This window comes from Megascapheus bottae, chromosome 2 (assembly GCF_031878675.1).
Source record: "Megascapheus bottae isolate mThoBot1 chromosome 2, mThoBot2.hap1, whole genome shotgun sequence".
Classification (NCBI taxonomy): Eukaryota; Metazoa; Chordata; class Mammalia; order Rodentia; family Geomyidae; genus Megascapheus; species Megascapheus bottae.
The window spans coordinates 15,550,490-15,572,880 of NC_143510.1; the positions used below are offsets into that span (position 1 = coordinate 15,550,490).

At 40.9% G+C, this 22,391-nt stretch overlaps 1 protein-coding gene across 2 annotated transcripts in view; it reads right to left on the reverse strand.

The window, feature by feature from the left end:
* Cacna2d3 (calcium voltage-gated channel auxiliary subunit alpha2delta 3) overlaps positions 1-22,391 on the reverse strand; it is an 846,818-nt gene that overhangs the window by 76,195 nt on the left and 748,232 nt on the right. For both annotated transcript variants that reach the window (XM_090320869.1, XM_090320861.1), the window contains 4 exons: positions 13,456-13,517; positions 12,010-12,054; positions 3,184-3,246; positions 273-343 (listed from right to left, as the gene is read on the reverse strand). In XM_090320869.1, the coding sequence (XP_090176995.1) occupies positions 273-343; positions 3,184-3,246; positions 12,010-12,054; positions 13,456-13,517 (241 nt within the window). The remainder of the gene's footprint in view (positions 1-272; positions 344-3,183; positions 3,247-12,009; positions 12,055-13,455; positions 13,518-22,391) is intronic.

The following is a 22,391-nucleotide window of genomic DNA, read 5'->3' on the forward strand; positions in this document are numbered from 1 at the left end:
AACTTGCTAGGAGGCCCTCTACTCAGTGGCCACTCCTACTTAATGCTGGCCTCCAAAATACTCCAAGTGAGGTGAACAGGAAGCTCATTGTGAGTTGAATTTCTAAGACTGCCTCATGTGTGAGGCATCAGATTTCAGTGGGATTTTCTGGAGTGTGAACAGAAGTAAGAACCATCTATGAGGTCAAATCTGGGATTACTTTATTTAACCTTGGTTTGTTTCACATTATTTAGGTAAACTTTGGGAGGGATTCAGGCCCATAAAATTCTTACCTTTTAAAGGAGCCCATAGTTAACAATTTGTTCATCACAGCTCCTTCCACCTCACCAAAAAAGTCTCCAGTCTGTGGGGAAGAAGACATATGAAGATGTATAGATAAACAACGTACCCAAATAAAGAAGAAACATAAACAGGCAGTCTGGATCCTGGAGCTGGCAGGGTCAAAGGCAGAGTTTCTAGCTTTCTACAGAAAAGTAGAAAGCGTGCTGATGGTCAAGAGAAGCCTAAGAGTTACAGAGAAAACTACTGAACAGATGGGACTATCCCCCAAATACATAAGGGGGTGGCTGAATACTGACATTCACACACATTCATTCATAGACACACACACACACACACACACACACACACACACACACACACACACCTATTATCTTTGAAGGGAGTTGGCACTAATCTGCACTAAATCCCTTGTGATTAAAATGCTACTCCATACAGTCAGAATAAGGCTTGGAAATGGCTTCCTAATCAGTAATACAAACAACTGTGTATAATTCCTGGATGACCTGTTTAAGAAAATACAGCAGTCTACTCCCCAAGCCTTATAAATTTCCAGTAGTTGAGAACCTATCCTTTCTCAAAATCACTTTCTGATGAACACTCTCAAATAAGAGTACTCAGAGGCTGTTAATATGTTGACTAAGAATGAGACTATCCAGGGAGACAGCATAGCTGATTGGACTTGCATGGCCTACTCCTACATCTGGGGCTGTTTCAGTTCAGTGTCAGGGGAAAACATTGGTGAGTCCATTTTTTGCTGTTGGAAAGAAATTGAAAACCTCAAATGTTCTCCAGATAGTCTGGACCTCTGTGATGGGGTATCCTCACACACTACAGAAGAGCACTGCTCATAGTAATAACCTTCTGCAGGCATCCTGAGCCTGTGCGGAACAAAAAAGAACCCATTTCTACTTTGAGTAGACAGCTGTGAGCATTCTAACATGTAGGTGAGTAGGTGGAAGGTATGACAATACCTAATGTCTATTACATTGGACATTGCATTAACTAAACCTTTGTTCACTGATACTAACTGCATAAATGGCCTCACTCACACTAACAAAAATTTCTAGGTAGTGAGGCAAATTAACAGACTTCATCAAAAAATCAGGAAGGAGGAGAAACATTTCTTTGAATATCAGATGCTTCCTTTGTGATAAGAAACATTAGCAAACCGTGGGTATGTGCTGCTTCTAAGAGCAAGAAGGACATTTGTGTTTTGTGTGGGTAAATATGCCAGTGTCAATGGAACTGGTTGTTAGATGAAGAAGAGTTTTCCTAACGGGGGGTGGGGGGGTCAGGAAGCCAAACATTAAACAAGTCCAGGCCTCTTGCCTAATTTTTCAACAGGGAGAAGAGAGGAGCGAGGAGGTGAGGGGAGGTGAGGGGAGAGGAGGGGAGGGAGGGCAAGGTGCATGTGGCTTCAGCAGAATGGATATTTCCCTTTTTCATGGTTTGTTTGTTGGCTGGTCCAGGGCTCAGCACAGAAAGACATCAACTCCATCCTCTTGTGCCCCGCGGACCAGGCCCTATCTCAGCCTCAGTGGCTTTGGCAAAAGGACAGAACTTGCAGGTGATGATGTATTTTGGGTCTTGTTGCACAGATCATTTCTCAGGGTTTTTCCTCTCAGCCAAATATGCATGTGACCACAAGCTGATGGGCTTTTCTGCTGCCTCAGAGCCTGGATTCCATCCTACCTCATAGCCACCAACTGTACAGTGCCAGTTGGAGGTGGCTGCATGGGTATTCTGAGTCTTGAAGGCAAATTTACATCTGATTCTACCATTTTCCCATGGATAAGAGGAGAAATAGAAGCCCAATGTGGCTTCTTGAAGTCACTGTTTATAAATCAACAAAGCATTGAGCTCAGATCTGAAAGATCCACCCTTAAAGACAATTAACTCACTTATTAAGCCTTAATGGGCCTATCATACTATTAACTTTTGAGGAATTTAAAAACATTTCAAAGAGCATTCATTATAGAATTTTAGTACTCTCAAATATTAGAGTTATTAGAAACCTCCCATCGTCAACTATCCTTGTTTTACAAAGTTTGTCCTGAGGTCCAGACAGAAAACATCTGCCTCTCCTGCTAATATTATTTTACTATGCTGAACTGCAAATCTTATATTTCTTTTTCTTATTTTAATATGCCAGTTGAATTTCTAATTGAGGAAGTTTGAATGCTGCTGACTTTCTCATTTTTGACTTTGGAATAGTGGAGATTCCTGTGAGCAGACTCACAGCTTGCTAGCTTTCTCCTCTCCCTTTCACTATACATGCAAATGGAGAAAATTCCTCTCATGTCTCAGTGTTATGAGCCCAAGTTAATCCTTCAACTTAGATGACTGACTTTCAAGCAGCTACAAAGTCAAGAACTACAAAGACAACTGAAGACAGTAATTCAGTAGGTGTGTGTGTGTGCGTGCGTGCATGCGTGCGTGCGTGCGCGCGCGCGCGCGTGTGTGTGTGTGTGTGTGTGTGTGTGTGTGTGTGTGTGTGTGTTGTGTAGGAAAGTTAAATATCAGGGGGAAAAAAAAGCTCCGTAAAATTGTCCAAACTCTAAGGCACCTCCACCTTTGAGGCAAAAATTCCTCATGTAGTACAAGCAACTCTGAAACAAAGTTCTATAAAATGAGCATTTTATGGGTATGAGAACAGACTCTGGACTCTGGCACCTCCCCACTCACCCTCCTCCCCGTTTTGGGAAGTAAACACTCTTTGGGGCCTGCTGAGAAGTTGGCTGTGACAATCTTGGAGGGCTGGAAATAAAGCTTATAATCAGTCTCCTGACTTTTCCCTTTAGATCACTGTCTTCGGATTGTCTTCAACACCATAATTTGCCTTACCTGATCCAAGCTCATTCCAAGCAATCTTACTTGGGGTTGAGGAATTTTTCCACTCACCTGCATGTAGTCTTCAGACACCAGAATAAACCCATTATTGTCTATGAGGTAACAGTTCACAGTCTAGAAAACAAAAACCACAGTTTCAACTTCAGGTCCTCAGACTGCTTTTACATGCAATGACGTATTTCTAGTCTCCGAGAAACCCATTTTTTGGCGGGGGGGAGTGTAAGGAAATTGAATTCAGGAGACTGAAAAGGCTCGCTGGTTCTGTAAGTACAGACCATGGTTTAAGCTAACTCTAGAGTTGACTCTGCAACACTGACAAAGATGGAATGTCAAACAAGACTTAAACAACCCAGACTGGAATAAAATGAATATGAATTAAAAATGACATATTATAGTTTGTTTTCCTTTTTTTTTCTTTCATAGAGTCTGAATATTTCCTAGGAGTAAAGTATCCTAGAAGCCCCTGACCCTGTGTTTTTTGGTGGCTGGCATAGAGGCAGCTTGGAAAGAAAACCGCCAGCACAATGCCATTACTCTAATGATGTATTAATGAAAACACCTTGTCCGCTTGCGGGACCATCAGGGGACCAGGTAATATTTTTTAATTTGTTCATACACTAAGGTGGGGGAAGGGGTGGCCTTCTGCAGAAAGGGGCCCTTTGGCCTACTAAAGATTTTCAAACTGTGTTTTTAATTGGAGCTGGACTCGGGGCAGGACTGTTAGCTTTGGTAACTTAGACTTATAAATTGTGGAAAGCAAGGTAAGCCTGAACCTCCACTTCCCCATACTCCTTTAATCTAAGTGAATGGTTTGCTACAGGCTAAATTTTAATTATAGTGCTGTAGAGTTTAAACTTCAGGCTTAATTCTGTCCTTGATGTAACTCAGTTTCTATTTATTGCAGCTTTACATACCTACTGAAACATTTAATTTGTAACATATCTTTACCCTGAGCTAAATTCCCACTAGCTCCAGGCCATCACAGGGCTTGGGGTTTTCTGGAACATTGGCCTATGCACAGGGTTGGCTCGTGAGTCCAGGACAAAAGGACAGCAGTGAATAGGTTGGGAAAGTCTGGCCTTTATTTCTAGATAGTGACTGTGTTGGAGGGACAGAAAATTAAAAGCTTTGCTAGCACCTTTATATAGAAGGTGCCTTGAAAAACAGAACTTGAGTTGTTTATGAAGCAGGGTCAGAGGAATGACTCTAGTAACCTGGTCATACTCCGGCTGTTTGCAAAAGCTCTTGGCTTCAGGGATACTACTTTAGTCCTAGAGAGAGTCTTGATAAACTATCCTTATTCTCAAGAGATAGCATTATGGAAGCAATCCACAGAGCTGTGCTTCTAATGGAGATTTACATTTAATTTTAATGTTAACTTGATTAAAATTGGAAACAATTAAAATTTCCACTTTTTTTCGTCAGTTGTGGGACTTGAACTCTGGGCCTGGGCATTGTCCATGAGCACTTCAGTTCAAGGCTACTACTCTACCACTTGAGCCACAGTGCCACTTCTGGTTTTCTGGTGGTTAATTGGAGATAAGTGTCTCATGGTCTTTAGTGCCCAGGCTGGCTTTGAACTGTGATCCTCAAATCTTAGCCTCCTGAGTAGCTAAGATTACAGGTGTGAGCCACCAATGCCCAGCTTAAAATTTCCCTTCTTAAGCCTAGGATGATTCTTATGTCAAGTATTCCACATCCAGCCCTGCCAGGGACTACACTTTTAGACATGTCCATATTTGTACGAAGTATTTTGTGATCCGAGACAGCAATATCTTTGATTACACTAAGAGTTGAAAACTTGTTATCCCAAGCTATATTGGGTTATATTTCATAAATCTACATGCTTGCTGACTTGAATGTCATGATGTTTACTTTGGAGATACAAATATCAGCAAAACACCCAATAAATGCATGTTGCATACAAGCATAGATTCTATATCCAGATATTGCTTACCTAATTCCTCACAGTTGCACTGAGAATCAAACGTTATCAGGATTCCTCTCCCCAAATTTCTAGTTATAAAATAAGTTTTTACCCAAACATCTGTAACCGATTAATAATCATGCAGTCATACCTACATCCTTGGTCACTATCTTTCTGTCTACTGTAAAGATTGGGTAACAAAATTCAGAAACAAGGAAAATTGATGATCACAAACACCACAAATCTTAAGAAAGAGGCAAGATGTCATGCAAAGTCTATGATGGTGAGCCCATCTTCTGTCCTAAAGGAAGCTCTTGGCACACTAGGATGAATCAGAAGTTAAAAAAACCCACATGCATGAGAAGTACTTCCAAAGAGAATGATTTCAAAAGCAAGTAATAAGGAAGCCCCAAGGAAGACTCATGAGATTGGGCCCTTTACTGTAGTTGATCTGCTTTGCGATGACTGGTAAAATTAGGTGTCAGGGTCTCTATAGTGGGTCATTTAATAATTTTATTAGAAACATTAAATGTCTGGCTCCCTGAGTGTCTGCCTCCCTCCCTCTTTCTCTCCCTGCTTCCATTTCTGTCCCCGCTTCCTCCCTTCTCATTTTGGGAAATACAGTACAATTACAACTATAAATTTAAATTGATTAAATAAACGTATTTTCGGAATTCCTACTTTAAAATAATCTTCAAATGAAACATTTCATTGTTAGTGATGAACATCTGGTTCTTTCCCAGACATCACTTCTTGCATGTGAGCACTGAGTGGAAGGGAAGGCACACTTGTCATTAAGAGACTGAGATGTGCACCTGGCTTTCCCCTCTCTTCTGTGGTAGAAAGAACAGAGGGTGAAGCCTGCTTTAACGCAGAACCTAGAAAACCAAGATGTCACAGTGGATAGGTGGCAAGCCTGGGAAATCACCAGATGATAACTATCACACCAAGAAATTTTCCATAAAATTTCATTGTCCCAAAGAAAAAAGAACAGCAGGGACAGGGACTGAGGGGGAGGAGGGAAAGGCTGGGGAGAAGGAGGAAGAGCAATTATAGAGAACACTGGCGAAAGCAAGCCTTACTTTTCAGAAGTCAAGTAGATGAGTATGTTCTTGGAAAGTGGAGAAGACTGACACCAGAAGTCTATCTTCTCCAAGGTCACATAGCTAAGCAAAGTAAAACCCAGGGCCGCATGACCCCAAAGCCCATGCTATACAGGATGGACTGGGAGCTCAGGGCCCTGCTTTCTCAGAGAAAGCTTTCTTTGGCAAGAACAATTCCTTAGTCTACAGCTAGGTAAGGACAGCTCTTGTCTGCTGCTGCTTATCAAAAGATAAAACAACAGGTGGCACAAAAGTCAGCCAGAAAATGCTTCTACCAAGTGCTTGGGGTGCTACTTTTATGATGGAATATAAGAAAAACAACAAAAGTGGCTGTGTTTAGGTTAGTTTGCTCAGGTGGTTGTGACCACAATTATAGCTTCCTGAGTTCTCTCAACACAGCAGTTCTGAAGCTAATATCTGAAGTCAAAAGACTGTATCAGACATAATTTAGCAGGGCTCTGAATATAGCTGCCACTTGTAAAAGAAGAATCTATGGAAGTAAACCCCAGGGTGGGGTAAAGCCTAAATTTCACTTGAAGACCCACTCCTGTGGTCAGACTAGCTTATATCCTACTAGATGGTCATGGAAAAAGGAGCAAGGAAAGCCTTGCCAGGGCTTATAAGGACACTGCTGCAGCCACCACTTCTTCCAAAGGTGCCTCTCATTGTGTCCAGCGTGTGGGCACACACTGCTGGGCAGGGGGTAGGAAGAGCCTTTTTCTCCTGTCCTTGAAGAAATGCATGAGAACACTGACATTCCTGGACTGTTTCTAGTTCACAGCCTTAAAATATAATCCCCCACATAATCTTCCATTAGAATTTCAGGATGAGAAGTGGCAGATGCCTTGCTGAGCTTGTTTATGGAAGTGTGTATGTGTGTGTATGTGTGTATGTGTGTGTGTGTGTGTGCGCGTGTGCATGTGCGTGTGCGTGTTTTAATTTCAACTGAACAATGCTGAATTTTAAAAAGATCTGGTCAAGGTATTAAGCAAAAACCAACAACTGCTAACTGACAAGTCACTAAGAAGGTCATACGTCAAAATCTGGGTGCTAAGTCACTGATATAGATCTGGGCACTGAATCTGAAAGGTGTCATTACAGGCAACATTGTTATCTACCTGTAAACACTGAGATAGAAATTTAGTGACTAGATGGCTGCTTAAACAGATCTCCTGTCAACAACCCCTAGGATTAAATTATTACTGAGAAGTGTGGTGAGCAGAGTCAGTCCACAGAGCTAGGAAGCAGAATGCTGGGCGAACAGCTCAGCAAGAACAAAATTAGCCAGTCTGTTCAATGTTTTTCCTTTGGTAACTTTATGAAAACTACTTAATTGCCTTCCCTATACTCCCCCTCCAATAACAGGAAACATAGGAAATATTTCTTCAACTTTCCTTCATTATGCTACTCTACCTTAACTCCACCCCCTCAACCCCAGCTCCTAATATAAGGTGCTTGTCCATCGGAATCCCAAAGACAAAGTGAAGGAAGGAAAGAGAAAGGGAAAGAAGGGAGGGAAGAAAGAAAGGAAGGAGGGAGGGAGGGAAGGAAAAAAAGAAAGATAAAGTCAGTATTACTCAGAAAAGACTAATTCTGGTTCATGAAAGCAGACGCCTGACACTAAAGCATAAAACCTAAATTCTCGAGTGGGAACCGTGCAGTCACAGACTGGGAGGCAAAAGATGTTGGTGAATGTGGAACCCACAGGGCTGGCTGTGGTGTTAACTAGAAAACAGTGTCAGCTGAAATGAAGACATGAGCTTCAGAACCAGTGGCTCTGATAGTTGGTATCAATGTGACCATGAGCAAAGTCTTTGGATCCCATTAGTCTCAATTTTTGTTTCTTTGGAAATGAAAAAAAAGTAGCTAGCAAGTACCATCCCACTGGATGATTGACAAGCTATGGTGGGAGGCACAGAGGTGGTGTTGAGAACAGTTAAGAATGTAAGAACCTATGCTTGCACCATGTCAGCCAGTGTTATTGGTCGCCTATCACATATCCTAATTCTACAATTCTAACCGTTCTCAGGAAGAGAAGTGGTTACACTCAAAACAGAAGCTCTGCTCCTAGGCCTGTAACAAGTCAAGGGGTTTTTCTATCTGAAAGCAGAGTGCCAAAGGTCTCACAAAGTCCTAGCAATTGGTAGATACTAGTAATCTCTAGTTCTCTGGAATGAGAGAGGAACAGAATTCATTATGAAGTTCTTAGGCCCCTCGGCTTCCTCCTTAGAGGAAAACCCTCTCACTTTGCTTTTGCAAAGTACTGCCTCTCATCAGCAGGTTGATGATAAGTAAGTGAGAAAGAGAGAGTGGCTGCAGTAAGGAAATATTAATTAGGCCAGGCTGAGATGGTAGGTTGGACATGGTTTTCCTCTTTCCTTTGTGTCCTGAATGCCAAGCAGGTTTGCTATGTTTTCTGGCAATACTGCAGATTGAACGTGGGCCTGGTACATGCTGGGCTAGTGCTCCACCACTATGATATACCCTAGCTTTACCACGTTGGCTCTGCCATCTCAGTGCCTTTCAGGGATGTTCTCTACCTGTGCAGTTCTTCTCATGTGTTATACACCATCATCAATGTCCTTTTCTTCCCCGTCTGCCAGTGACTTAACCATCAGCTCTTCAGTGAAGCCTCCGCTTCCAGCGAGGGTTGGTTACTCCATAGCTCCCGTCCCAGCTGGTGATTAGATGTGCCTGCCTCCCCTGCTACCCAGTAAGCTCCAGGCAGGCAGGGGCCATTTCTAAATCAGCGTCCCACTGTATCTGTCATGGTCAGCCAGGCACTGGTCCCCAAGAAGGGTCCAATAACATGCTTGAAGGAGTATTTGGAATTGCCTCTAGTGGGCTCCAAAGTTAACATTTGCCCCTTCTGGAATAGAGAACTATTTTAAGATGTGAGTCAGCTGTGTGCCCAGAGGCCATAGTCACGTGACGCTCAGTCACACTGACTCTGCCTTCAAGCCTGTCACTCCAGCTGAAGCCCAGGGAGAGTGTTGATAGGGAAGTATTGGAGCTGGAGGGTACCTGAGGCAGGCAGATCATGTCTAATCAGTCTGAGGGAGTAAGGTAGGTCACCCAGGGCCAAATCAGAAGCATATGAATTAGTGAACTGCTGAAGCTTTTCAATGAGCTTCTGATTACATAAGGGCAGCTGGGGATTGGAAAGACATAGTCTCATAACATTAAATAGGAAATAATGAAAAGAGAATAATACCTGGAAAAAGTCTACTGGGAAAATGGAATTGAGTCTGGGTGGGAAGGAAGGTTGGCATAGCCATTAAAACAATGACAATTAGTTGCCTGGAGCCAAATTTTAAGGGTCAAAGAGGAAAATAGATGATGGTTTCAAAGTGCAAATGGAGGACATTTAAACCTCAGATCAAGTTTTAAAATGAGGAAAACAGCTTAATTTTCTGCCTCCCTCCCTCCCTCTCTCTCTCCCTTCCTGCCTTCCCTCCCTCACTCCCTCCTGGTTGCTAGGTGCTCTACCACTTGAGTCAGACCTCAGCACTCTTTGCTTTAGTTATTTTTCAGATATAGTCTCATACTTATGTGTAGGTTCAGCCTTGGACTTTGATGCTGTTACCTCTACCTCCGTATACCTGGGATCATAGGCTTGTACCTTCATCCTAGTGTGTGCGTGTGTGCGTGTGTGTGTGTGTGTGTGTGTGTGTGTGTGTGTGTGTGTGTGTGTTGTTACCCTCCTTACCAATACTGGCTTTGAACTTCAATTCTCCCATTTCTTGCTTCCATATAGCTGGGATTATAAACACACACCACCATGCCAAGCTTAATTTTCTAAGTACGTGAACCCTCAAATGACAGTTGCTTGGGTTTCTCTCAATGGCTGCTGAAAAGAGATCATTAGTGGTGAAGAGAATATCACAGATTGTACTTACTGTGCCACAGCATGTGTGCCATTATTGTCTAAGGCCTCAGATGCAGGTGAATCTGCATCTGAATCCCCCCTCATTCTTCACCATTATTGTGTGATGTGCACATTTCAATCTCTATCAGTGTAGTTGAGGAAATGGAATCATAAAGAGTCTCAGGATATTGTTCAAGGTCAAAAGCTTAATATTTATTACCTGAGGCTCTGCTGAAAGCTCATCAGTATAATTCTATGCCTTGTACCTATCCATCATCCTGTATCACCTGTAATGTTAGTAACTGAACAAGTGTTCTATATATTTCCAAGTTGGAGACCCATTTCTACTTTTTCTATGTGTAGATGTACAGAGATTGGTTTTAATCATCAAATTGATTGACCAACTATCCATCTATCCAGCCAGCCTATCCACTACCCACTTATCCAACCAACCAATGAACCAATTAATCAACAACCCTGCTATCAACTAACTAATCAACCATCCAAACTATCATCCATCCCACCAACCAACTAGCCAACAAGCTTGACTTTGTTATTATAAATTTGGTTTAGTAATTGTACCCACTGTGCAAAATGAATAGCTTCACCCAGGGCCACATGACATTGACTGATTGCACTCAGAGTTCTTGTCCAGATCATTGTAATAAGATATTATATGTCCTAAAGCCTGGCGCAGTGGCTCACATCTGTAATCCTAGCTACTCAGGAGGCTGAGATCTGGGGATCATGATTCAAAGCCAGCTTGGGCACTAAAGACCACGAGACTCTCCAATTAACCACTAGAAAAAAACAGAAAGAGGTGCTGTGGCTCAAGGGGTTGGGCAGTTGTCTTGAGCTGAAGAGCTCAGGGACAACACCAAGGTCCAGAGTTCAAGCCCCATGACGAAAAAAAAAAAGATATTATATGTCCTGCAGCCAGAGAGGACTCCATTTAGAAACCATTAGGAAAGTTGTCCCTGAATTTACCAAAGTGTATTGATCATAGAATTTTAGAGGATGCCCTTTCCAAAGAGCAATTTATAATTTTTATTTTACACTGACACCTTGACAGTTGGGGACTGACGATTTTTCTGCTTTCACTTCATCCTTTTGTGTGTGTGTGACTGTTTCTCTTTTGCCTGCTTTATTTTGAAATCAACTTCTAATCTATTGAAATTTGTTTAAGGTTTCTTGCAACTTGATGAAACAAAAATGTAGTAAATACACGATCACTTATAAAGTTTAGTTTGAGAACCCACTGATGTTTAAATATGACACAGAGAAAGGCTAATGAAACTAAGTGAAAAGTCTAACATGATTCTTCTACTTGTCCTTAAGTAGAGGGGACACTGGATTTGAGGTATAAAACACTAACTCTGATTGGCAGATTTAAGGCTCATATTTTTCTTCTACTGATGATGTTTGGGATTCAAATTCCTTTAGCCACATAAAGGAAGGAGAAGGAGAAGAAGAGAAAGAACTCCAAAAGGAAAACACTAGAATAGAATGAAAAACTCTTGAGTTTCAGAGCTTTCAACTCTATTAAATGAAGTCAACCAATCACTTAATTTCTTTCAACTTCTATTTTCTTATCTGAAGAATGGGCCAATAATTCCTACCAGTGTCATTGCATGGTTATAAGGTTGGAAAGAAGCCTGAAGCATAAGGGTAAATCTTTAAGAACTTCATGACTTTCAAAGGGCAATAATGTCCATTACTTCCAAAAGCAGTGTCCACATTTTAGTAGTGCTATCCATGAGATATTTAAACACATTTCTCCAGCTCCTATAATCAAATTATCTTACTAGAGGGGAGAGGAAAGAAAAAAAGAAAAGAAAAGAAAGCAAATGACTTTTTCTTTTTTTTTTTTCTTTCTTTTTAGGAGGTTGGCCCAGAGTGATGTGTCAGATCTGGCTCTGTTCAAGTCAAATTCTCTCTGTCAAAAAGCACTGTCTGTCACCTCCCCTCAGCCATCTTACCTCATCATCACAGCTGATGGAGCATTTGCCATCCAGAGAGGCACACTGTGGAGTGGGGAAGAAGCAAGGAAAATCATGTTACTGGGACATCTCAGCATCTGCCATGGCTGCTACTTAACTATTACAATCATGGTCTGTGGCGCCAAACACCAAATTCCATCCCAATAGAATGTTTCATGAGATTTGGCTGTCCTCTTTGGAATTTGCGTCAACTTTAAATATAATACGAAAGACATACACAACACTTTGAAGAAGACTGGCTCTTTTGCGAGTGTGTGTGTGTGTGTGTGTGTGTGTGTGTGTGTGTGTGTGTGTAATGATGCTTGAACTCAGGGTCTAGGCACTGTCTCTTCGCTTTTTCACTCAAAACTGGTGCTGTACCTCTTGAGCTCTGGCTTTTTGGTGCTTAACTGTAGATAAGAATCTCACAGACTTTTCCTACTTAGGCTGGCTTTGAATTAAGAAGCTTCAAATCTCAACCTCCTGAGTAGCTAGGATTACAGGTATAAACCAGTGGTGTTTAGATTTTTTTCCATTTATTTCAATTATGTTGTCATTCAGTGTTGATGATATCCTTTAAAGACCTTACATCTTCGGCTAACAAGAGATATAATTATGTAATTATTTAATTTAAAATTATTTCACAAGGACTTAAAACAAAAAACAAACTCCTATCTCTGTTCTTACTTTACAGTTTCCTAAAGTATTATAATTGAAGAAATGATAAATCAGCCCTATCTTCTTTCATCTTTACAGGCACTTGGGTTGTTTCCATATCACGACTGTTGTGAACAGTGCCCAGTAAACATGAGACTGCAGGTATCTATCTCTTTGATATTCTGACTTCATTTCCTTTGGATAAATACATCCAACATTTATAAGGCAGATGAAAGCAATGTATGACTTGCTCTTTCTGATGACTTACTGAACGGATACCATGGATGCCCCTTAGAACAAATAGCACAGTAAAGGCAAAGCATTTTCCCAGATTCTCCAAGTGGAAAAGGCCAGAGAAACCCTTTAGAGAGGGGCAGGAGTAGAGAGGGAAGAGCAGATACATATGTTGATAAATCTCACATTTGAAGGCCTTCTAAATTGCAATAAATGGATTTACAAGTAAATCCTCATCACAAAATGAGAAGAAAGTCTCCATAAAATCAGAAAAGACTCCCATATTCAAGCAACAACTTCTTTTGGAGATAAGTATCTTGACCTTACCATTCAAATGGTTTCTGGGAGAAAATGCCCTGCTCTGCCCAGTGTGTGGTGTCTTACACGCTGACAGCCCCTTATTTTGTAGTGAAATGAACTGTAATCTGAGCAGTCGACAGTTCACCTTACAAACATTCATCGGAAATCTGGCACTTCTTGGCTCCAGGTATCCAAATGAGAACACCTGTATAATAACAGTGTGGCTAATGCTTCAAGCTGCTCATTATACTTTACCTGTCTGCTGGCAGTCCAGAACTTCCTTTGGAAAAATTCAAGTTTCATCTGAATGCCTACAGCTGGGACAAATTATAAATAAAACAAAGCATTAGAGATCCCTTTACACAATAACTTAAGATTAACATCAACAATAATCTATCACAGTGAGAAGGTGATATAAGCATATCAGAAAAAAAAAGTTTATATTGAAACATACAACTAAGACTTTTTCCTTTAACTTCCTGGTAAGGAATTCTTGAGGTTAACAGGGCTCATAGAACTCTTGTAATAAAGCAAGCTGGATGGAGGGCAGATAGACTGTATATATACCACTTTAATGGTTCTAAATTCCATATAGTTGAAGTAAAATCCCCCTAACACAAGCTAAAAATAAGAATGGAAGACATACATTTGAAATGTTAATATTTCTTCAGTTCCTGTTTCACTACTATTATATGGGTTTCAATACCTAAAATGTATCTTCTGCTTGTTTTTAAACTACCTCACTTAAAAAGAACCTTGAGACTGCTGTTCAGAAGGGAGTCACTTCACGTTGACTTTGCTTCACAGGCCCCCTAGTGTCCACAGCTCACATGCTTTTCTTCTGAGAAATGTGTTACCATTATGGCAGCTCTGACTATGTAAAGCTTTTTAAAGCATTGGTGAATGCTGGCTTCGCTAACAGACACTGAAGAGGAAGAGGTTCTGAAAGTGACCTGAAGCTTTCGGGAGTAGAATTTGGTAGAACCTCAGAACCCAAACACAAACAATCGCTTCATATTTTTCCCTCCTTGAAGCCAATTTAACATAACCCAGAAAGTGAAACAGGAATCTCATCAGGTGATTTTAGAATAAGTTCAAAAGAATGAGACTGTTGGACTCATGAGGGAAGACAACTTACCCTAGTATAGTCGAGCAAAACCTGTACCACTAGTATGACTGTTTATCTTTCCTTATTTCTTTCTTTTACTTAAACCCCTACAAAAATTTCAACCTAAGTATTACCATCCATCAAAAGAAATAGATAGTTATAAGAGATAAATTCCTTTTAATCTACTCTAGAAGTTTTGCATCCCACAATGCTAGTTGGATAATCATTGCTGTGCTGGCTTCAGGAACTGTAAGACTTATGGAAGTCTTTGGTTATTGCCTTCATATGATCAACTGCATTTCTATTTCCTAAAGGAATTATTTCATCAAGGCCTGAGAGCAAAGGTTAATTGGGTATGTTACATTTGGGGTGGGGGCCTTGGTATAAGCCTTTGGGAGTTAGAATTGCAGCTCTCAAGTGGGACTAGAAGCAAGCAGAACTGTAGTGTGCAGATGAGGTTAACCTCTACACTGCCCTTTCAGATGCGTGGTTCTCATCTCATTCTGCCCTAAGTATGTCCTCTGCCTTTGGGACTTAAACTCCCCAATAACAAAGGGTCTGTTCTTGTTCCTGTTGCACCTCTGCTTCCAACAAGGTACTAAATACATAGATGACCCATCAACAGAAAACGGTTCATTTAAAATAAAAATTTCAACATTTTGTTAGCATTTACAGAGAAAGATGGAAGTGTAATCACATGTGAATAAAGGTTCTTGAGAATTCCCAACACATTAGAACCACTTTGGAACTTAAAAAAAAAAGTAATGACATCTGGGTGACCTTCCAAATCCACTTAAACCACAATTTCTGTGGGTGATGGGTAGGCATGGGTGGTTTTTAAAGAGTATTAGGGAATTCTAAGATACAGCTAGGGTTGACTGCTCTGTACTCCAGCTTTTCTTCCGATTTTTGAAGAAAATTGTAGAGACCATCTAAAGGAAGCTGACTTTGGAATCTGAGTTATTTGTAGTATTTCTACTGGAGTTCATCTAGCAAAATATTCTATAGATCAGCATGCATGGTACCCAGTAAAGCCACCTGGGGTTGACTCTGCTGCACTGGCAGCAAAGGGGAAAGCTCAAAGCTTCATGAAGAGAGATTGAGATAGTTATGTCTGATTTTACCCAAGGTAATCAGGGGCAGGTAGCAAATTGATTTCAGAAAAGCCTCAAAGTTTCCATAACAGCCAGTAAGTGGTATTCAAGAAAAGCAAAGTGGGTTTCTCTGTTGTCTTTGGGGGTCTCTCTCTGGAGCTTCTCTTTGTCATGACTCCCCAGCTAGCAGTCAGAATGATTTTATTTTTCGTGTCTCAAGGCCAAAGTCAATAGCCATGGCAAGCTTTGGGTGCCCTGCAGGATGAATACACGGGCATTGTCTGAGAGAGTTGCTCCATGGCCATATTTTGATAATGTTTCTCCTTCCAGCAGTCAGCTGCTTTGGCTATCCTAGCACCTCTTCAGTTCCACCATCAGCTCCTTGTACCCTTTCTGAGCACCTCCCATGCCCGTTCTGAGCACTTCCCATTGTCTGGCGGGGCCCCATTTTCACCTCCCTAATGAATCTGGCTGTTTCCTCCAGGGTGTTTATCCATTTCACATACTTGGAGACTGCTATCATCTGCCCCTGTCCATCCTACATCCCAGCTCTGCATGGTGCTTTCATCTTTCCTTGTGAGTCAGTCCCTCTGTCCCATTAATCATGTGGGCTGTTTCTCTGATCTCCCTCCAGTGGGCTGCATCTTCTCCCTGGTCCCAGTGCCCTGACCTACACACTGCTTGCCTCACTCCTTACTCACTCCCTGTCCAGGCCATACAACTGCTGCCCAAGGACACATGGAGCAACTGAAATTGGTCTGCTTGGCTTTAGTCCAGCTGTGTTCCTGCCTGCTGCCCTCCTGTGCTTTCCCCCAGCACTTGGGCTTCTCATTGCACACCTGGGCTCTCAGTATTCTCATCTGTAATTCTGAGACTCATAATCCCACTGTTAGATCAAGCTTGTGACTATTTGTTCTGTAGCCTTCTTTATGCCAAACTCTAGCTAGGTAATTATAGAAAAAATGAGTATAACACCCCACTCAGGGACTACTTGAGGAGCAGCTAGATGGCAAATGCTAATTAGAACAACAAACAAAAAAGCATTAAACAGTATTAAACAAAGAGCTGTGGGGTACAGGGTTGTTTTAGGAGAATTCTCAAGAGCTTTGTATAAGGGAAGGCTGACTCATAGCAAAGAAAGAATCATGAGAAGATGGTTATCCAAATGGAGGGAGCAACATGGACAAAACACCCTATGTCTAGAAACCAGCAGGTGGCTTCAGAAGAATAGATATAGGAGGCTGCATATGCAGGCTGAAGTTAAATGAAAAAAGGTATTGAGTGATATCTAAAAATACCCTGTAGGTAAGGGATCACTCTGAGGAGAGGGTCAAATCTGTTTTTAAACAAAGTTTTATTGGAATACAACCATGCTCACATGTTTATGGTGATTATAATAACAGAGCCAAGCAGTAGGCAACAGAGGCAGGATGGTCCACAAAGTCTAAAACATGTATTATCGGGTCCTTTACAGAAAAAAAGGACTCATATTTGCTCAGGATGCCATTAAAGATTTTTATAGAAGTAACAGGAACAGATTTGTATTTTAGAAGGTCCATTCTGAAAGCTTGCAGAGGAATTGCTAGGCAGAGAACGTAGGTAGCGGTATATAGGCAAATGAAATAGATTATCTACTGGTACACTGAGCTCATTATTTCCTGACATGAAAATAATTTAAAGTACAAAAATACTCACAGGCAAAATAAGACACCAAAAGCCCACCACAAATATTATTGTCCTGTTTTGTTCCACATTTTTCCCCTTTCAACTTCTATCCCAGAAAACATTTTTACTTCAGCAACCCCACTCTTTTTCCTTCCCCTGCAAACTACATGGAACCTGAGATATTTTGTCATGCCCGTCTGTTTTGTTCTTTCATCAACATTTCAGGCTATAATAGTATATTCTGCTTCAAGTCAGTCTTGCTAATTTAATAAGAGGAAAAAAAGGACTGAAAATGCTCTAGTGAAACTCAAGTCCCAAAGAGAGCACAGAAAATAAAAACACCATTCCTGGGGTTTGAAATTTTTTAGACAGTCCAGAAAATCATCAACATATTTCCCTGGAGTGTGTGGCACTCCTCACTTCCAGGGCACCCTGCTAGGAATCTCTATCTCTTGCACTTTGTTGATCTCTTATTTACCTCTCACAAGTTTAAGAGTTTCCAAGAAAACCTATTTCATTCCCTATCTAACTTTCTATCTAATCACTGTAGAGTGATAGAGTGAGCCTCCCAGGATAGGAAGCACAGCAAAACAACGACATTATTAAGATAATTGCACCGTAGGTCCCTTCACATCAAATAGTCACATCTACCACACATGAACATGTCTTTGGGCTTGAATTGTCCAAGAGAGATTGTTCTTTAAACTCATCTCAACACAATATGAAGACCTGGTAGGAGTATTCAGTGTCTTCTGTCTAGATCTCTATCTCTTCTTTTTCCAGTATTCTAACTTGCTAATCTACTTTCCCCTCTCTTATTCCTTCTTTCTGTGTTGGTCAGAAACAGTATGTGCTAGGAGGCAAGTATATTGTGATCATGACATACCACAAGAGCCAAGTGACTTGGGAAGGACACTCAATTATCTGAAGATTCACACTGCAGCATTCTTACAGGGCATCCACTAAGCACCAGAACGCATAGACCATTTGGCTTTTAGAATGAAATCTAGGGGCAGGTAGCTGACCTCCAACCTTCTGATTCTATCCTTTCCAAATCATTGATCTTTAAAATGATAAAGTTCATAGCTTCATTCCTCAGTTGCCCCAGTCACATATCAAGAGGTCAGTGACCATACATAGCCAGAGGCCACTGTACTACTCTATACCCACCTAAACTATTTCTACGTTACACAGTTTTAATCAGGGAGTGTACAATAAACCCAGGAAGGATCACAGAGAAGAATGGTCACCAGCATTCCTAGTGAGCAAGGGAGGCCCTCCCTGCAGACCCGCCCACATTTCTACTCCTCAGAGGTAAAAGACACAAGGATGAGTTGGGGTGGGGGGTGCAGTTTGGAGGTTTTATATTAGATAGGACTGCCAGCATGAGAAAACTTGGATTGGCAATGGGAAGTTGGTAATTAGCTTAAGAGAGCCCCAAAGAAATCAATGCAATATGCTCAATGTGGCTACCACCCCCCAAGATTTATTTATTTTGCTTTATAAATTTGAGAATACAAATTACATTTCCAGTGCTATTATATTCAAATGCATTCAAGATGAAATCATGCATGCATCTCATATCACGTTAATAGACATGCATTCAAGTGTAATCCAAAACTCACGAAGTAACAATGTTACATGTAAAATTAGAAATAAAATAACTTTTTCATATTGTATTCATTTAGAAATAATTTTCTGTGGGCTTGGCCTCAACTTGCAACATACCCTTAGGAGCACAAATCCGGTTTATAAAATAGTGCTCACCATGCCTGGCATGAAAGCTCACAAAAACACCCCTGCTTCCAAACGTGCCTAGTTCTCCAGCCATAAGATATATCCACATACACCCCTACACTTATCCAGGAGACAGAACAGAACTGCTGCCACCACCCGCGAATTACAACCAGAAATGTTTTCCTGGGAAATGGGCTGTGAACACTGTCTCTAAAACCACTCTGTGTAGTCTGAAGACATCACTTTACCTCCATGTCCATAAGGAGAGTCACATTGGCTCTAGTCTCAGAACAAAATTTCCTGGAACGATTCCGAAACAAGGATAAACAAGATTACATAATAAGAAGTGTATCTGAACACAAGTAGGTTGGTGGTATTGTCAGCATTCATGCTATGATTTGCATCTAGAGCTTTTGGTTTTTTTTCTTCTACTTCAAGACTGATACTCCTGGAATGGCAGTATGTGGAGACTGGGCAGATATTTTGTCCACGATAAAATCAAACTGTTCACAGCTAGAAATGTTCTTCAGGGTATAATGTTGGTAAGTAAATCTTTTCCAAAATCATCTCCGCTAAGAAAGCTCTTACAATGGACCTTTTCCCATTAGGATCAGTGCAAGAGGGCTGTACCTTTCAAACTCTGCTGCTTGCCTCTTCTGAAAGTGTGATCACCTATGTCTACTCAGAACATACAGAATAGGTCAAGGTGTAGGATCAAACAGTGTTATTGTCCCTGACACTGGGGTGCCAGCTTCTGTGCTCATCTGTCAGATGTTTGGTCACAAAATTTTGCAATGGCCTGGCATACTGGCAGCTCGTGGACAGTGAACATTTCTTTCTGATGCAGTCAGACCCCAGAACTGCCCTGATCTAACCAAACAAGAATTTTTTTTTTCCTTTGAGTAGATTCCAATGGATGGGTAGAAATCTACAGTTAAAAAAAATCTGCCTCATTGCTGGGGAAAGCAACACTAAAGAAAGTTAATAATAAATATACTTTATGCCAGTGACGGTCCATGTATCTCCTCCCGTAGGAGATCAGTGTTCCTCCAGACCTGGGTTATATGAACTAATGCCCGTTCAAGTTTTCTCCCTCAGAAAATGAGCTTCCTTGCTGGTTCTATTTCTCAAGCAGGGTAGTGGCTATTTTGACATGGCTGGGTTAATATCTTCCAGCCAGTCTAGCCCCCTTTGAGAGTACCCCTGGAATTTTATTGCTAGCAGTGAGGGTAACAAGGCCTGGCACATTTGCATCCCAACTTGCCTTCATTAACAGTCAACCGTAATAGCTGTTAGCCAAGCCACATTTGTTTAAATGTGTTCTTCTGTTTGTTTTCAAAATAGTTAATTGCAAGTAGAAACTAACAACCAATCTGAATGTCACTTCTTCGGAATATTTGGTGATTAACCCCAAGTTTGGAATCAGGCCACTGAGTTGGGAGTGTTGAAGAAAAGAACTCTGACCTTCCTTACATCAAATGGCAGGCTATGCCAGAGGTCTGCTAATGTCCAGAAGAAATGACTTACCACATGAATAACAGTTTAAAATCGTAATGTGAATTATGTCATAACGCATCTGTTAAATATTTCATGTGAAGATTTTAATGAATTGCATGATGGAATGTTGGACAAAAAAAGACAACTGAAATCCTGGGACTAATTTGGGTGAAACTGAGAACGAAGAGTACCCTCATGAAGATGTGGGGGGGAGAAAAGGCGGCTGGTCCTGTCTCCTTGGTGTCCAGCGGCAAACCCCAAAGCTTTCTTAAAAGAGTATAAGCTAGGGAGAATGAGCAGCAATAACCCTTAGGAAAACACTTAGATCAAAGCAATATGCATTTGTTACCATCTCTGTAAAGCTTGACATGAACATGAACAAGGTATGGTATTATTATTTCAGAAATTAGGAGTGTGTAGAGGAGGAAATCTCACAACTGTAGACACACCTCATATTTTAGTTGATACAGAGTAAAGAAGTACAATGATACAGGGAGGAAAAAAAAGATATTTTGCATAGCATGCAAACAGATTGCATATTTCTCTACTGAAGTATATTCCAGTGGTGTATAGGGTTAACGTTCTTATACATACATGCTTTTAAATAACAAAGAGCCACACCATGCACGTCTGTGGTGAAAGGAGGGAGGAGAAACAGGGCTTGAATTATCCCTAGATTGACAAGGTGAAACCAGAAGATTTCCTTTGAAGAACTATAGCTGTTGAGGCCTCTTTTAATCTGGAAGCCTACACTTGCCTGTTAACTGAGGCTGGGTGACTATGCAGAAGTGAATATAGAAAGATTTCATGGCTTTCTTCAATGATCACATTGTGTTTGGCCCATCACAACTTTTTGAAAACAGTCCCCTTTGGTAAAAAATATATGATATATGTATATATATATAATAAGTGACAATTGTTCATATTTCCTCCATTTGCGTTTTAATGACTTGCTGAAAAAGATTAGCAGGGGTGTATAATAAAATAATATTCTTTTCACCCCTGTAGTAATCTTGAAGCACTTTTCCAGAATTCATCTAAAGAAAGCTGTATTCCCTCGGCTTTGTAAGACCACTATGAGCTGGCAGTGCATACTTTTTGTCAGATCATTTTATGCTTACAAAACTCTTTAAATAATATTATTTCAATAAAGATGTTAATCCAATACATTTTTTCAAGTCAATCTCTATCATTTTCAACCTTTCAGAATAAAACATTTAAGCCTTAGGCTTCATTGTATTTTAATCAGTGCTACAACATCAATATCCACTAAAAATTATAAGCTCTCAAAATTATAGCTCTCTAGTTAATAATTTCTTATTCTGTAACCACGCGATAATGTTTACAAAGACATTCTAACAAAATGAAGAGTCAAATTTCTAAACATTCCAAATCCATAATAGAATGGCCACTTCTATTTTCCCAACACCTCTGAGCTGGATGTCTTTCACTGTATTTAATACAAAGCAGCAGTAAAATATTCCGCTGGGTGGCCCATAGAGCTAAGAGAGATGCCTCTGAGTCCTCTGACTCAGGCGCATGTTTCAGGGCACCTAGAGGGTAAGGGACTTGTCCATGCACATGTGACTCACTAGAGGGTCTCCGAGACCACTGCAAAGCTTCTGGACTCAACTCTCCTCCAGAGCTAGGTGAGAACCACACCGACTTCAGGACTATTCTCTGCCCAGTGTAAAGAGAGCTACAGGGCTTAGCTATGTCCAGTTATCTAACACTACGGTCAAAGCTGAAGATGCAGTAGGACTTCAAGATAAAACATTTTTCATCTGCTCAGTCTAGTAACCATAGGCTGGGGAAAGGTCCCATAGCAATGTCACAGGGTGACATTAATCCTGGAATTACTGGGACAGTCTGCATCTTCAGCTTACCACAGGGTCACCAGTCAAGGCTCCCTTTAGCAACATAACTCTGTGACTTCAGTATTTGTTCTAGAAAATTCTTATCCAGAAAGATAAGTGAAAATATTTCAGGAGTAGCTGACTTCCAATCAGCATTTGAATAATAGACTGATCAAACAATAATTCAACTAGGGAAACTGCAACCTGACCAAATAACTATTGCTTTACCAACAC